The sequence below is a fragment of the Leuresthes tenuis genome, unplaced genomic scaffold (genome assembly GCF_036924035.1).
Source record: "Leuresthes tenuis unplaced genomic scaffold, fLeuTen1.0.hap1 SCAF_2, whole genome shotgun sequence".
Taxonomy (NCBI): Eukaryota; Metazoa; Chordata; class Actinopteri; order Atheriniformes; family Atherinopsidae; genus Leuresthes; species Leuresthes tenuis.
The window spans coordinates 12,256,327-12,273,317 of record NW_027325356.1 but is presented as its reverse complement, the minus strand read 5'-3'; the positions used below and the strand labels follow the sequence as shown (position 1 = coordinate 12,273,317).

General features: G+C 38.7%; 2 protein-coding genes across 2 annotated transcripts; both read left to right on the top strand.

The window, feature by feature from the left end:
- Positions 1–351: 351 nt before the first annotated feature.
- On the top strand, positions 352–2,517 carry LOC140302385 (ribonuclease P protein subunit p25-like protein). The gene is made up of 2 exons (XM_072381211.1): positions 352–621; positions 796–2,517. The coding sequence occupies exon 2, from the start codon at positions 1,117–1,119 to the stop codon at positions 1,954–1,956; it is 840 nt and encodes a 279-aa protein (XP_072237312.1). The 5' UTR covers positions 352–621; positions 796–1,116; the 3' UTR covers positions 1,957–2,517.
- An 8,629-nt stretch (positions 2,518–11,146) lies between these two features.
- Positions 11,147–16,960, top strand: dpep2 (dipeptidase 2). Its single transcript, XM_072380201.1, has 10 exons — positions 11,147–11,302; positions 11,415–11,541; positions 11,667–11,796; positions 12,003–12,153; positions 12,403–12,472; positions 12,552–12,728; positions 15,402–15,486; positions 15,579–15,654; positions 16,139–16,274; positions 16,583–16,960. Exons 1-10 carry the CDS (start codon positions 11,148–11,150, stop codon positions 16,778–16,780), a joined length of 1,305 nt encoding a protein of 434 aa, XP_072236302.1. The 5' UTR covers position 11,147; the 3' UTR covers positions 16,781–16,960.
- The last annotated feature ends 31 nt before the right edge of the window (positions 16,961–16,991 follow it).

Genomic DNA, 16,991 nt, shown 5'->3' with positions numbered 1-16,991 from the left:
TTTCGTAGCTGAAAACGCATTTTTAAAGCTTGACTGAGTCTCCATTTCAGAACTCAGGTTTAATCAGTCATGTACATTGAACACCGGAACGTCCTCTAAAGAGATTGACAAAGTTGCCGGGGATCTGCATTCCAAGTTTTAAAGGGATGCAGTAACCCTACCCTTCTCTATTTCCTCAGAAGGCAGGCTTCAGTTGTGGAGGGGAGAGAGTTTGTCTAAATGATGAAAAGACCTGCGCCTTTAAGAGGGCTGTCTCCCCTTTCCCACATGCTCCCCCTCAACCACACAGACACTCCTCCTGTGAGCATTTGTGAGGCAGCTCTTGTCCCTTATGTCTCTTTGTGGGAAACAGAACAGACTTCCCAGAGCATCCCTGAAGACAAGACAGAACTCTAGGGACGACAACCTAGGTGTAGCTCTCTGTGAAGCATTGGTTTCAGCTGCAGTGGATGCTAAAGTCGGCACAAGGAAAGGAGCCAGAGATCAACTTCAGCTGGAGTAAAAAAGATTCCAGAGATCCTAAACAGGAGGTGGGACAACGCAAGAGGTCAGTTTTGAGTTGAAGACAAGATGTTCAGCAGATCAGAATCAACAACGCTGGATTGGATCAAAATGAGAAAGGTGGAGTCTTAATTTGAGCTTTCAGATTCTCTTTAGAAAACTTTTCTAATAGAAGATTCAACAAAGCACTGTGTATCTTGTGCAGCTATTAAGATAAAAAAAAGACTTCATGAAATGCAAACGAAGGAAAGTGGATAATTTAGCTGAATTTTTCTTCTTTCTATCTGTCTCCAGAACACTTCCAAACAGTCACTGGTGGTATGAAAATGAGTTGCTCTTGAAAGAACATCTTTAAAGGGCCCAGCCGTGCAAATTCACCAGCCAGGCGTTTATCTTATTTCTCCAGCGTTCTCTAAGGGAATATTAAAGACTTTGTTCATAGTGCTCTTGGGAACTGAATAATATTTCTTATATAAAGTCTTTAAACTTTACAGCTGTTGACTGCAAGGGGGTGGGGGGTGCCAAATGCATAAGAAAATTAAGTTATGTTGTATGCAAGAAAGGAATAGTGTGTGTTTGGACTAAAACTGCAGTGAAGCACTGATAACTGCAGAAATGTTTACAGGGTGCGGAGTGATTAGTGGCCACAACCAGTGTCTGACCAGTAACAATGTCAAACCCCAACCAGGACAGGAGGTAAACAGACAAATGCACATTGAGCATGGATTAAACCAAGGGACGTACCCCCTCTACCAGGCTCAAACATATATGAATGCTGTAATGCAGCCAGCGGTGGTCAACAATGTTACTAACCTGCTGAAACCCCCATCCCTAACAGTTCCTCCTCCAGCGATTAAACTGGGGCAGGAAGGATTCAAAAAAGTTTGTCGCACTGAGGAGGACAGCCCTTGTCCCTTCCCGGGTCTTGCTTCTGGGGTGCTGGAGATGCGGGTAAAGGAGGGGAGCAAGATCCGCAACTTAATGGGATTCGCTATGGCACGGATGCAAGGAGACAGGGGCGAAAGTGGGGGGAGTGTAAACGGTGCTGGGCTCAGGCAGGTGGTCTTCTCTGGGTCAGGCCGTGCAGTCACAAAGACCATCACCTGTGCTGAAATCATGAAAAGAAAAGTAGGCTATTTGCACCAACTGACTAAACTGCGGTACAAGGTGGTTAAAGAGGTGTGGGAGAGTACTGACGGGGTGGCATCTGAAATGACAGTACACAGGACTGTACCTTCCATCAGCATTCTTCTTTCCAAAGATCCTCTAGATCCGCAGGAACCAGGCTATCAACCTCCGGAGACTTTAGGTGCATTGTGGGAGGACAAAGAGGGTGCTGAACCTTTACCACAAACAACATGCAAGAGACCTCTTGGACGCTTGCCATACAGCAGTTTCCCTCACTGTAAGAGACTGTGTTTGGGAGAAGGAGTCTCAGTCCTTCCTCCTCACTGACTGGAAGAACCACTGTCACAGTGGAGAGGATTGAATCAGCAGAGTTCATTTGGTGCTGCACTCCACTCCAGCACAATGCTGAGACAATCAGAACATTCACTCAGTCAGAACAGTGCTTTCTCAAAAGAACTGACTACCAATTCAAGCCTCAAGAGGCCGGTTTGACTGGGACCTAAAAGCTCTCCTCTGTATATACAGCCTTTACAGCACATCTCTCATGGTCTCTCGCATCCACAAAACTGTGATGATATGTACTACGTTCTATGAACATCTATGATCATGAACAATTTTACATTATATTTCATAATGATTTAAAAAATAAGCCATGATTTGCCCATGTTCCAGAATAATGCTTACACTAAAGTATCTACAACTTGTAGACAACTCATTCATTAGCATCATCTTCCAACTGTCTCTATTTATCAATGCTCGCGAGTATTGCCTTTTAAACTACACAACATAGATTTAAGATCTTAAAATAAAAATAGTTTAAAACCATCGATGTATGACAAATGCAAAACATGCCAATTATGTTTGTCTGATTATTAACCCTGATTGAAAAAAGAGAGAAAAAAAAACTTAATTAAATAAAAGGTTTTCAGAAGCAAATTTCCTTTTGTATTTCCTCTTCCTCACTCACACATCACTGAATCTGCAGAGCTCTGTTGGAAAAAAATTTCAAAAAAAGTTCACAGTGTGCTGATCTTTTGATAAGAATTACAGCAGTGAAATTTGTCTGTAGAAAAAGCTGATTTAATGACAAAGCTGTTGATAAGGCACCAAACCAACCCAGCCTGACAGGAATGCCACAGGGAGAAATACAAGCGCAGATTATCATTAAGATAACAATATAACATCACACAGCACAGTGGAGAAAAGGATTAAAACTCGGCTTGACAGAGCTATACACTGCACTGCTCCTGCAAAATATGAAACCAAGGCAACAAGGTACATTCCCTCTCATTTCGGCCTACAGGCCTTCCGATGTAGCATATCTGGCGTCATCTTTGTCTTCTTGTGTATTCCTCTTTCTTAGGGAAAATACAAGGAAAAATCTGATCTAAAACGGAGCCAAGTCTTAAAGTAATACTCCGCAACTTCTGGTTGACAGACATAAATTAAATGGTTGCAGAGTTTCTCGAGTTGACATTTTTCATGCATTGCCTCCTTGCATTTTCACACCATTTACATACTATTTAAGTTGCAAAAGAGACAAGTCTGAGTCAATGCGGAAGCTTAACTGGATGCTGCAGATATCTATGGCAATTGGATCAAAATTGCACTAAGCAAAGGGTACAGTGGTAAAGAGAAGATAAATGCTAGGAGAGTATTTTTGTGGATTAAAGATTTCTGTTTCATTGGCAGACAAAGGACAAAATAAAACAAATCTTCTGCCTAAGAATTCCATCGAAACACTCATACTAGATGACACACATACATTAACTTACTGTTGATCTTAATGAAAATCTGCAAATGCAAATGTCAACCACCAAAAGTAAATTAACCAAAGCAACTTCTAAATCCAGGAGACAGTTATTGTCATGTTTTAAATGAGTATACAGGAGATGATTAAATTCCAAAGACAATTGCTTTCAAATCCATCGTTCACAGAAATAAAAATCCTAATTTATCATAAAGTGCTTGGCAGCATCTTAGCAGTCTATGGAGGACATGGTGATTAACCTCTCTCTCGATCCAATTAAATGAATCAGAGCACAGCAGAGCAACCAAGGTTGAATAAGAAATGCTGTGACTGCAATACAGCACATATGTAGCAAACTGTGTGTCCTCAAGACTGCTGGAAGGTTATCATTACAGGTCGTTGTTATCACAGAGTTAACAGCTTTCACCCAAAAGCCTATGGGGAAGCCAGTCTGCGATGCAGGTCAAAAAGATAATGCCGCTACAAGTAAATTTCAAATCGACCTGCATCTGTTATCATGCATTAAGAATTCTGGGCCAAGTGTGAAATGCAGAGGGGTAATTAGGGATAACGGCATAGCGTACCTGAGTGAGAGAACAGATAAAACATACTGACAAAAGCATTATCCCAGAGCTAAATCCAATGTGGCTTGCACGGAATAGGGTGGTAGAGGAGTCAACAAAGTGCATTATAAGATTGTGGACAAGGTTATTCACACATGGTGAGTCAATTTGGCAGTAATGTTTGTTTTCAAAATGCAGTCAAAGACGATATGAAGGATATAAGGGCCTCGGCCTAAAATGCACTACAGTCTGTGTTTTTACTTAAAGATGCATGCTGTGTATTTAAATTGCAAGGATAAAATACTTTTAAACTTGCTTACTTTGAAACTTCCAAATTAAAGGACAACAGATTAACATGTTTTAAGTACCATTAAAATGATCATCTTCAGTTCTGAAACAGGTCACATTTGTTCTTTTCCTGCCCAAGTAAAGATGTTGGACAGCTGAAAGAATACCATTCATTTTAAACGATACAGCAAACTCTAAAATGGATGACACTGTTTGAGAACTTGATTTTTCTGCTATGGTGGACGCAGCATTAAAGTTCTGTTTACAAAAGCCAATAAATAACTGCATACACTGAATGTGAATAAATTCATTTTGAAGTTAACATAATGAAAGTGTTGGCACTCTATTTTTCCCTTCTCTGCCACTGCAGCAGATGAGAGTGAGGTCTCTGGGATGGCGTGGGAGTTCGCTATCTCCCAGCCTCCAGATGGCTCCGTCTTCTCTTATCTAGAAGAATGGGTGCTGCCTCAATTTTTCAACTCGCCTTATCTGGGAATCCTTTAAATTGAATATTTACCAGGCCTATGTTTTCTGCCTGTGTTAGCCCTCTGAAGTCGACATTCCTCCTGCTTGTTCATACAGGGCAAAAGGTTTTTCTCACTCATATACTCCCTTTTGTCTGCCTTGTCAAGTAATGGGACAGTGATTGATAATGTGATTGCTAAGAGAGAATGGAAGGTTAAGCAGTTAAGCAGAGAGCAGTGGAGACATTGTAACAAAAGGCCATTGAGGGAATATGTTGAACAATAAAGAAATGTACATTAACCAAACATGACATCAGGCACCTCTATTATATGTCAGGAGTAAAGTAAATTGAATTAATCATTTTCCGAACAGTCAATTGTTTCCTGCACAGCGTACACGAGAGGTTAAGAGAACCCTTCAGCAGGCATTGAAAACATCTTATTGCCATTTGACTGGCTGTGGTCTATCTGCACAAACAAGCTGTGCCACAGCTACTCCCTGGTAAGTGTCTGGAAATGTTTTTTCGATACCGTTTTGTGAAATGCCTCCATGTTGGATTAATCAGTGCAGCTGAGGATGTAATTGCTGTGCCGAAGTAAAAGCTGTAAGAACAGATAATGAACGCTGACTACAGGGCTGTCAGAAGCCAGAAGAAAAAAAAGATAAGTTCAGAGAGCAAAAATGTCATCAGCACTCTTCAAAAGCCCTGACAGAAAACAAAGTTTCACGGCAAAAACACGAGTTATAGACTATTTTACAAAACAATCACTTCGGACTCAGTGATTATTAACACAGATTTCTTCTTTTTTGTTTCATTTGAAGCGGCTGCATTGTGCAATCAAAACATAAAGAGGGCACTGATGCAAAATGACAAGCACTTTAGGGCTTTTCTTGAGCTCTTAAGATCATTTCATGTCTTCATGTTTGTATTTTCTAGTAAAGGGCAGACATCTGTCAGGTCTAAATATTAAATTGGTGTTTGATTCATTTTTGTAAAGGATGTTCTAAAATAGATAAAAAAAAACAGCCAACAAGAGAAACTGAGTGTTGCTGCCCTCTAGTGAAAAAACAAATTCAAAGATAGCAGCTGGAAAATATCTCCTCTGATGAGTGTGATTACTGATATGAATGATACATACTTAAGGCCCAATGCACTTCATCGTTCTATTGAAACAGTACAGATGACCAATAGACCACAATTGCCTGATTAACCTAAAATCTATGTTCAGTTTTTTTATTCTAAAACAGTGTATCTATATAACAGAGTGCATCTGTATAACCTTAGCCAGAAATGTATAGAAAAGAGTCGGGAGTGAAGGCAACAGTGGTGCCAGTTGTAATTGGAGCACTGGGAGAGTGGCCGCAACAGATCCCAGAAACAACATCATAGATCTCTGTTCAGAGCAGTCCAAGGAACATTTAATATAGAGTCCCCAGGCTTTGCAGGTCCAGTGAATGGCTGTAAAAAGGGTTTTTTGGCATCATGTCTAACTGCTACAGTTCCAAAGAGGTTCAGAAAGTGTTATCGTCTACTTACATGATTGATCCACTACATGGAAGCAAGAAGACCACTCCAGTTCAGGAGAATTCCTGAATGATTCCTGAATGAGGTAAATATTCAGTCAGGCCATCATGCAGAGGTCTGGTGGTTAATGTGATGTTTTCAGGAAAGACCATTCCTAATGACAGTATTTAAATCCTGTGGACAGAGTCAGAACACAAAGATAACACTGAAAACGGCCCTTCAGCTGTGACAGAAATTACAAATCAAGGAAACACACAACCACCCACAACGCCTGCACATAGAAGTCCAAATTATTTGTTCACCTCAGAGGAGGATAGTTTGTTACTGACTGTGTCCCTAAGCACAGGACATGAACTATTTTATGTAGCAGATGTGCAAATCTAACTAGCTATGGCTAATCGACCAAAATCCAAGAGGACTCCGGTAACTTATCAATCAATCAATGCATCTTAATTTTCTATTACTGTGAGTAATTGGATTGCAAAAAATGTAATAATAAGAAAAAGCTTATCAAATCTTCTGTCAGACTGCCTAAGAAGTTCAGAAAGATTTATCAGGCTGGAGTGGTAGGGCACTGTTCTATTTTATAGCGACACCTGGAGAAAATGTAAAGAAAAAATTGACATCTAAACCAGCTTGATGCAGTTCAGAAATAGGTTTGGTGGCAATGAACATGGGGGACAATTCAGTAGTTGGGGGCGACAGTGGATTTGCTTTAATAGAAATACCTGAGGATAAAAATAATATGGCTTCTGCAACAACACAATTCTCTCAAACACTACTCTGAATCCACAGTGGATTCTTAAGGCTCAAGTTCTTGCCACGGCCCTCACAATCAACGGACCTTAAAAGAACAATGCGTGTAGGATATCCAACAATTTCACAGGCCTAGAAGCTACCTGAAAACAACACTTGAAAAACTCTCACTTGGCTACAAAATATATTCATAATTTGTGATTCAAGATGGTATAAGTGACCATTTAAGGTGCCCACCTGAACTTAAGCTGCTCTCCTTTTTGTTGCTTTAACAGTGTAAAACATGGAAATAAACACAAAGTAATCTTGTAGGTAGGTAGGTAGGTAGGTAGGTAGGTAGGTAGGTAGGTAGGTAGGTAGGTAGGTAGGTAGGTAGGTAGGTAGGTAGGTAGGTAGGTAGGTAGGTAGGTAGGTAGGTAGATAGATAGATAGATAGATAGATAGATAGATAGATAGATAGATAGATCTGATCGATCGATCAGTAACTGTTGTTTTGCTTGATCCAAAGAGCCACAGGTTCATTCAAAAATAAATAAATGAATGAATAAATATTATTAACAGCCTACAGTGAAAATGCAGTCCCAATTTTCTAATGGGTACAAGATAAGGAATAAACAGGCACGCCTGTGCTGAAAGAAGCAAAGAACCTCTGTGTAGCACAGTGATGGCTCACAGTATATGTTGCTGAGATACTGCGGCGAAAGCAAGAACTCCACATGATGTTTGCACTGCTCTTGGCGAGGCCAAACATTGTAGAGAAAATAGTTTGCTACAAACTTAAAACACAAAACAGTCATAAAACACAATAATGAATCCTAAACTATGCAGAGAGAGCTGCAGTAATGGACTGCAAAGTGTCTGCCAGCAGTAGATTAAATGTGGGATTCTACTAATCTGTCAGCACCAAAGCCTGAAATTAAATAAACTCTCATTTAAAATGTCATTCAACTGATATCTATTTAGAAGGAATACTTTTTAATACATACTTTTTAAATGTTATCTTCAAATGATACACACTTTGTGATATATTCATTTATCATAAAACAGCACACTTCTTCTGTAAATGGTCTGTTACAAAAGCATCTGCAAGTTGCCTAATACAGTTAATATAGAAATGGTGTGACTGTAGTGTGATGAATGTTATTTCAAATGGTGCTCCCAAACTTTGTGTTAAATCTTTGTAGCATCTCTGGTACTTATGGAACATTTTAGTTTGGAGCCATGAGGCGTCTTTTTGATTATGGTAAACTGAGGCTTAAGTCGTGAGATTTGTGACTCATGTGACTCCAGTCCACAACTCCTAACATAATGCAATTATTTCACGAGCAAAGTAATTTACCATGCAACAGCTACAGAAAGACAGAATTTACCATTACTAGATGAATTATCAATTCTAAACGCTAGTGTCATTTTAGTGTATTTTTTTCATAAGCTTTTATAGCTTATATCTATACCAGAATTTAAATCTAAATCTAGAAAAAAAACATGTGAAATGATTTTTAAAACTGATTTCAAGGTTGTTCCTGTCATGCAACTGTCCACTTTAAACTTACAAGAAATATGGGAGCAAGCTATGGAAACAATAGCGACTTTGCTCAAGCTCCTTTAACTCTGAGTATTGCCAGTTACACTCTGCAGACAATATGACAAAATTATTTAGTTAATCTGGATTCAAACAGTGTCAGCTGGGGTTCCACTCTGCGCAGCAGGACGATTGGTAGAGTAATATCAACACAGTTGTGATTACTCCATTGAAGCAGTAGGGCGCTCCAATCAGAGCCGAATCACTCTCCTCATTACAGACGACGAGGCCAACACTCAGTGGGTGGACCACTGAGTAAGACTTTACATCTTCCCTCTGAAATTAATTGAAATTCATTTCAGTCTCCCCAGTGCTTGTCCATCACCACCACACGTGCACATTTGCACAATTCACCCAGGATTCATTAAGGCCTTGGAGATTTCAAGTTCGAAAACAAGTCAACTCTGTGGTTGTAATGTGTTACCTGGACCTTGGTGTTCAAACCAAAGTATATTATAAGCAGAAGGTGCATGTATCAGATATCAAATAATATATTACAGAATACATTTTGTGCATATTCCAATCAAATTAGGATGTCCTGCACACAGCCTACACTCTAACCTTTATCAGTAAAAAATTAAATATGTGGGGCAAGAATTCACAATAAAATCCCAAGAGATCAGGCATGAAAACTAAGGTGTTGCAATTGGTGTCGATAATTTGCAGCCACTGTGGAGATAACAAATATTACTGCTAAAGATGTGATGATAAGCATGCCTGTCTCCAAACATGCAACAGAGTGCATGCAACATAGCTGTGAGTCTGTATGAACATTTTGTAATAATGTTAGTCAAGTTATGCTCAGTCACACAAAACAGGTATAGCAGAAAAGGCTTCCACGACTCCCTCAGAAACACAAACAGCCAATGCATTCACAATTAGACACTGCTTTTAAAAACTTGACCTTGTGCAAATACAGTACAGCTCCAATTTCTACATCACAGAAGCCATTTCTCACACTGTGGAAAGCATAAAATAATACATTAATTTCAGATTACTACTAGAGATGCAGTCTTATCTTTAGATGTTGTGCATTGTTTTGTAGTATGTTCCAAACGTCAGACGCCAGGCTTCTCTTGAGGCAGATATGCACTGGCCGGGGCTATATCAGCCTATGCTATATGGATGTTTTTGGCTTTCAGTGCTGGTATTGCTTTCAAAGTTTCCCATAGCATTTGAATAGAACTGAGCAAAAATTCCTAATTTAGGGATAAATACATTTTTTCTGATTCTGAAAATTCTGTTGGTGCCATTCTTACTACCAACTCAGTGGGGTTTTTTTTCAAGATAACGATGCTTAGACCAAATTATGGATGATTTTGTGTCCTCAAAGGTCCGGATTTCAGCATTTAGTTAACGTTAATATTCCGTTTGCAGCAGTAAAGCTTTAATTCACCACCGTCTTATATTCTTTGGAGCCTTTCCTCTATATCTGGCCAAAAACGTTCGATTTCTTAAACATAAATTGAACTTTAAATTGAATTGAACTTTTCTTTTTTCTTTTTTCTTCTTATTATTTGTTTACCTTTAGGTGCTCCAAACTTTTTTTTTTCACATCCGGTTGCCATTTTGCGATCTTAAAACGAAGCTGAAACCTTTTATTTTTCATTGTATATGTATGTATATTATATGATTGTATGTATTATATATACATAATATAATTGTATAACAAAACAAAAACATAGAAGCTAGGTGATTTGAACGCTATCATCATCGTAAATGTAACATAACGTTTAAGAGGAATTTTTCCTTAGGTAGTACCAATTACAGTATTTGGCCAGAAGATGGCACCATCATATCATGAGGACTTCGTGTGGCATTCGGATGTCCCACGTAAATGGGAGAATACACTGTTGAATAAATTGGGAAATAAAATTGCATTTTGGATAAACATTCACATTTAACTCTTTATACTTGCATTAGACATTGTTTATTTAACTCAGCCCTTACGACCCCATTAGCAAACCACCACGCTTTAATGCCTAACGACAGTATTACCGAAGCCGGCGTGATATATTTTCCAATGACTGTAAAGGCATCACAAGTCTGCGGGTTTATTTGTTCTAAATCTATATGGGGCGGGGAGCTGAAAAGTTTGTACATACACTGTGTTTACAGTCACTCAACGGGGTGATCACCAAGTAGCTTTATAACATACCTATCGAGTAAGTTTACTGTTCTTTTGATTAAGCTACTTGATATTTTACAAATACTAGCTGTTCAATCTGACTATGTATTGGGTGTGCTGTATTTTTTTTAAGCAATGCATTCATTATCCATTGTATGAATGTATGATACCATAACGCATTGATATTGTCATTATGATTACAATGTCATGACCTAAAACAAGCAAATTATATAAGGATGTATTTTGTTTTATTTGTAGCTGTTTTTGTACTATTTCTCAAAAAGTTGAACTAGGACTCAGTTGTGCTGTGGTTCTTTAAAAAATAGCTATGAATACAAGATTGTCTTGATGCAATTTCCTACATTATGGATGTGTGCATGTGTGTGTGCATGTGTTGATGCAGCCAGACATATGTTCTGGTTTCACTGTTGTGCTCTTGTGTGTTTTTTTCTTCTCAGAAAATGCATTCTAGGCAAACTGGAGTAAGTGCATTAGGCAGCCTCTGGCTGCAGTCTCTCAGGCTTCTGCTGGTGCTCTCTCTGTGCCAGTTTATAAATTCATACACTGAAAAAGAGAGGGCACGTGACTTGATGTACAGATATCCTCTGATTGATGGGTAACAGATGTATATTGGCTCCATTACACAGAAATTACATTAATAGAAATAAATCAGATTAAAATTATTCTCGATCTTCTCCGCCCCACTCTCCTTGTTCTCTGCCTGTAAGTCATAATGACCTAGCCCTCCAGCTGAGGATCCTTCACAGCAATCGCCTGAGCCAGATTGACCTTCATAATGTCAGCAAAGTAGCCACCGACATCTCCCGTCTCAAAGCTGGCCATGTGCAGACACAGGTTTTGAAATTCAGCCAGAGTTCCAACACTGTTCAGTTATAACATGTACACTGTGATTCTGAAACCTGTTTGACTTCAAATGCACCTAAAGGGTCTCTTGTTTGGCACCCCTGTCCCTTTGTCAGATGTTTGCAGTCTATGTGATGTGTGGGGCCCAGCAAAAGGATGCAGTGAGGCTGACTCTGGAACAAATAGATGTGGTCAGACGTATGTGCACGGAGTACCAGGACTTTGAGCTGGTCACATCCACTCAGGGTATAGTACACTTCCACTCATAATGGAACCACACACTTACTCTTTATTTTGAAGCATAACTTATTTAAGTGCATTTATCATTTTCAACAGGATGTTTGTTTATCTCTGAGTTTTGGACACTATAAATCAATTGCTACTGACTTGACTGAAAGCATTAATGTCTAACAATGCATTTATGTATTGTTCATGTTTGTCCATCTTTGTAGAGCTAAAGAATTCTGAGATGAGGCAAAAAATAGCGTGTCTGATAAGTATTGAGGGAGGTCACGCTATTGACAGCAGCATTCCAACCCTTCGGATGTTTTACCTGCTTGGGGTCCGCTCCATGAGCCTCACACATACCTGCAACACTCCCTGGTAATGGAAAAGGCACGCTGCACTTAAAGAGCCAAAAATACATTTCTAGCAGTGGGGATGTGTGATGTATATGCAGTAATGTCACATTCAGTCTGAAAAGTGAGACATGTATATTTGTTTAATGATTACCCTTTATTGCCCTGTCATCCAAATTAACAGAGATGTTTCACCTCCCTTGAACTTCAGTAAAGTACACATAAGATCTGCTTGATTTGTAGCATTAACAGTATTATTATTTTTTTTATGCAGGGCTGAATCATCATCAACACTGTACAATGTCTTTCAAAGACAAAATAGTAGCCTGACGCACTTTGGAAAGGTAAGCTGCAGTAATTCAACTTCCTTTCCACCATGTTGCATATATGCTTGCTTATTTGGTTTTCAAATGCTTATTTCAGGCTGTGGTGGAGGAAATGAACAGACTGGGAATGATAGTAGACCTCAGCCACACCTCTTGGGACACAGCTTTGACCGTGATGAACCATTCCAAGGCGCCTGTCATTTTCAGCCATTCATCTTCCTACTCTGTCTGTAACCACAGCCGCAACGTACCCGATTGGCTGCTGCGTGAGCTTGTGAGAAAAAAACATTTACTGAGTCATTAATTTCCTGCATCATTGCTTGCCTGAGTAATTATCTGATAAGACTTAGGTTGGATTTTGTTCCACTGAAAGAGAAGCATAAAACAGATTTGTATTGTTTGCCACTATATCAAAAACTTGTACGTTTCTGAAAATATTTCCACCATCAAGGAATTACAATACCTATTAACAATGAGGATTATAGATTCTAAATCCTGGAGGTATGTTTTTTTATCAAAAATTCAAGATTGCGTCAACCATGTTTGCTTTCCAAAACATTTAACCTTTAATCTAACCACACACATCAGTTTTATCAGACCAAAGGATAATGACACAGGCAGAGTGACATTTAAGATTTACAATATATCAACAGCATTTGTATACTTCTATATAACCCTCCGTGAAGTTTTCGTATTTCTGCATGAACCGCAATTAACCAAATTAATAAATTAAAGACAAAAATATTTTGATTAGCCTTCATTTTCAGTATTATCTGTGACCCACTCTATGCAGCAATAATTGTAACTCAACATTTCTTGCACTTGGTACAGTACAACCCTTTGGACATGGTTTTGTAGAGTTTTCTGGCTTGTTTAGCAATAATATCTCCTTTTTTAGGTCTTCAGAAATGACTTTTACTCATGCCATCACATTCTTCCACAAATATGTTAAGATGATCAGATACTGACAGATCCCAGTCCTTCAAATAAAAAAGGGTGTCCACTCACATCTGATTCTTACCCAGTGTACTGGAAGCACCTGACTGTAATTCAATTCAACATTTGTCACTCACATGTAATACTGAATCACTAGTTTCAATTGGACTTTTTCATGATGGAATAAATGTACAATCCAAATTCCATAATAATTGGGACAGTGTGTAAAATGTATGCAGTAATGTGCAAAACTCATTAACGGATATTTAACTCACATTTGAATATAAAACATAACATTTTGAAAGTAATACATTTGACTATTTCATAAACACGAGCTCATGTTTGATTTGATGGCAGCAACATGTCTAAAAAAAGGTGGACAGGGGCAACAAAAGGCTTGAAATGAAAGTGGAAATACACTTTTGGAGCCTTGATTATGCAAATAAAATTGCTGTTGGGGATAAAGCAGGAGCTGACTTAGTTATTAGCAAATGTTAATAAGTGTCCAAGGACGGTTATTAATATTCATTAAAATTATTACCTACGAGAAATTAATCAATGGGACTTTCATCAATTAATGCTAAGCCGTACACTCGCCTTGGCTTGCTCAGCTGAGGAGGGGTCCATGCAGGCTTTGTGATGCTGGAAAAGAGAGAGAGAGATTGGGGCCCCTGGCAGGCCGCACTGATTCTGAAGAAGAATGAGAGCAAATTGAGCTGAGTTTTGCTGAGTGGAGCTGGGAGTGGGGCTACCTGAAAAGGAAGCCATGAAGTTTCAGAGTAAAGTCCAGTTTAATCCACAGATGAATGACTTCAGTTTGTGAGGTCCTCAACAATGCTGCATACATTGCCGATCATAATGGACAACAAAGGATAGCTTGTGTGTACGGGAGGTACTTCCACCTGTACAGCAGCAATAACTAAACACAAAGGCTGCTAATGACAATGGGAGGAAACAATATGCACTGCACTATTACAATTTTCTTGAGTTTTTCTTTTTTTTTAGCTTAATTTAATTTTCAACAGAGGAACATGTTACAACTAATTACATTAATTGGGAACAGGTCAGCAACTTGATTGGACATTTTAAATAAAGCTCCTTAGAAAGGCAGAGTAGTAACGATACGCTGAAGTTCAGCAGTCTGCAAAATGTTGCCGTTATTTGTTAGTTTAATGTGCAAAGCAAGTAGTTCAAGATCATTCATGCATTAACAAAATTTACTGCCTGGTAGAATTATTTTATTTAAACGTAATGTAGTTAGTTGATAAAACATATATCTTTTTGTTAGTCTTTTTTTATAAAATTTCATCTTGGTGCTGTGAAGAAGACCGTTAGTAATTTTAATTTCCAATTGGAGTTAAACAAGAACTTTAACTCTAATGTACTGTTTAACACTGAAGCTTTCAGCCAGTCACGGTATGAATTTACTGTTATTTTTGAGTGTGTAGTTGTGTGCTGACCTTTCTTTTCCATGAATATCCCTTTGAGCTTACATTAGGCATTAGTCGCATGAGGCTTTCATTGATAGAATCTATTTGTCACTATCTATTTATCCCACCTCAAAAATACGTTTTCGCAATTAGATAATAAAAATTAAAAAAAATATTCATGTTAACTAAATTGGTGGTAATCAATTTAATATTTTAGCAATTAAACTACACATCATTCTCAGAAAATTAAAACAGAAATTAAAAGCATTATTGTGTTGACGCTATGCGCTAAAGCTTCCTGAAGAATATTATGTCGGCCTATACTCACTCAAAAAGACACTCAGAGATCCCCTTAGGGTTTTTTATTTGTTTGTTTATGTGCATTAGACATGGGCAATACTCTAACTTCAACCTAATTACCCTCATCGAATACAGCATGAGCAGACCATGCACAAAGGGGTTCTTGGCATAATGAGAAAGCATCAACATTTATTTCTACAACTTCAAATGAAAGTAAACATGTGGCCTTGTTCTTCTTTTTGTGACGCTTAGTAGTGTCTCTCTGTGTGTTGTGTTTTTAGAAGAAGAACGGAGGGTTGATCATGGTGAATCTTCACAGCCAATTCATTACCTGCAGGAATCAGGCCAATATCTCTCATGTGGCTGGTAAGGCACTCATCTTGAATGGATAAGTATTCAATCTGGACTGAGCATTTCTTCCCCCTCAGTTAACTTATGGTTTCAACTGTCCTTAACAGACCATTTTGATCACATTAAGCAAGTTATTGGAGCTGAGTCAGTAGGAATTGGAGGGGACTATGACGGTGCTATTGGGTAAGAAATTAACGTCTTGCATACACAACATGCACATTACTCTAAATCCTAACTCAGAAGAGAATCTATGTGGTCCCTGCAAACAGAAAATCTATGATAGGTGGCATGTAGACTCTGTGGACAGGTTAAGTGGGAATCTTAAGAGACAGAATGAAGTTAATGCCACTAGAATGCATGCTTTTCTCAAGCAGTCGCCCTACAGCGAATTTCAGAAGCTGTTGTTTAACAAGATCATTTTTGTGCTTTTGTGTCCCTGTCATGGTATCAGCAATTTGGCTGTCTAGCTGGCAGCAGACTGCAAATTGTTAAAAATCAATACGTTTACATGGTTAACAGGCATTACTGGTGGGCATTGAATTGTTATTCTTAAACATACTGTCATGGCCTGAGTTTTTGTGTTTAGCTTTGGTTTACTTTTTCATGTTATACCTTACTTCCTGTTTGTTCCGTGTTTTTGTGTTTTTTTCTTTGGTTTCATCAATAGCTTTCCTGAGGGGTTAGAGGATGTGTCAAAGTTTCCCGCCCTAATCCAGGAACTCCTGAAACGAAACTGGACTGACGACGAGTTGGCTGATGTACTTCGAAGGAACTTCCTGCGGGTGTTTGAGGAAGTTGAAAGGGTGAGCTAGACAAAAAACTTTTCTTCAGGAAAAACCATAATCCTATGATAGATGAAGAGATACGTAGGTATGTTTTCACTTCATATTCCCAAACAAGTGATTGTGTAATAAAATCGATCAATGGCTCTCTGTGTAGTACAAACTACCCCTATGATGGCCATTATGAGCACTACCAATCGTATCGATGGAGTATTTTTATTTCATTTATACTCTATTTCTGTACACTACACTTTTGAAAACATTAACTAAAGCCGCGTTAGTATTTTAAGCAGTGCCTCCCAACCTTCTCTTCCTGTGCTTTCCTCTAGGTCCGTGATCAGTTACTCTTTAACCACCCCAGTGAGGTCCAGATTCCCTTAGAGGAGGTGCAGAACTCCTGCAGGCTGGACCTCAGAAATCCTTACCCACGAGGGATACTCCCTGACAAGAGCTCCTCATCCACAGCAGAGCTTAAATCACTGAGTTTGCTAATTCAGGCCTCAATTTTCCTGACATTTTTTTTTTGATTGATTGATTGACTAAATTTCATATCTTAGTTTAGTAAGTTGATCTTCTTTTTTTGTAATTTTCTACAAGAAGGAGGAGATCTGCTGTAGCCAATTGTGGGTCATTACAGCCTTCCACATGGTAGCACTGATGTTAAGGGAGCTCAGGTTTTCACAGTAATGTCTACCAATGTATATACATCACATCAGTTAAATAAACACAGCATCACTT

Bases quoted from the DNA above. Each gene is read 5' to 3' on its own strand.
- LOC140302385 (XM_072381211.1), top strand. From the start codon at position 1,117: ATGTTTACAGGGTGCGGAGTGATTAGTGGCCACAACCAGTGTCTGACC.
- dpep2 (XM_072380201.1), top strand. From the start codon at position 11,148: ATGCATTCTAGGCAAACTGGAGTAAGTGCATTAGGCAGCCTCTGGCTG. The intron at 11,542-11,666 runs GTTTTGAAATTC...TCCCTTTGTCAG, and splicing joins CTGGCCATGTGCAGACACAG to ATGTTTGCAGTCTATGTGAT. The intron at 16,275-16,582 runs GTGAGCTAGACA...GCTTTCCTCTAG, and splicing joins TGTTTGAGGAAGTTGAAAGG to GTCCGTGATCAGTTACTCTT.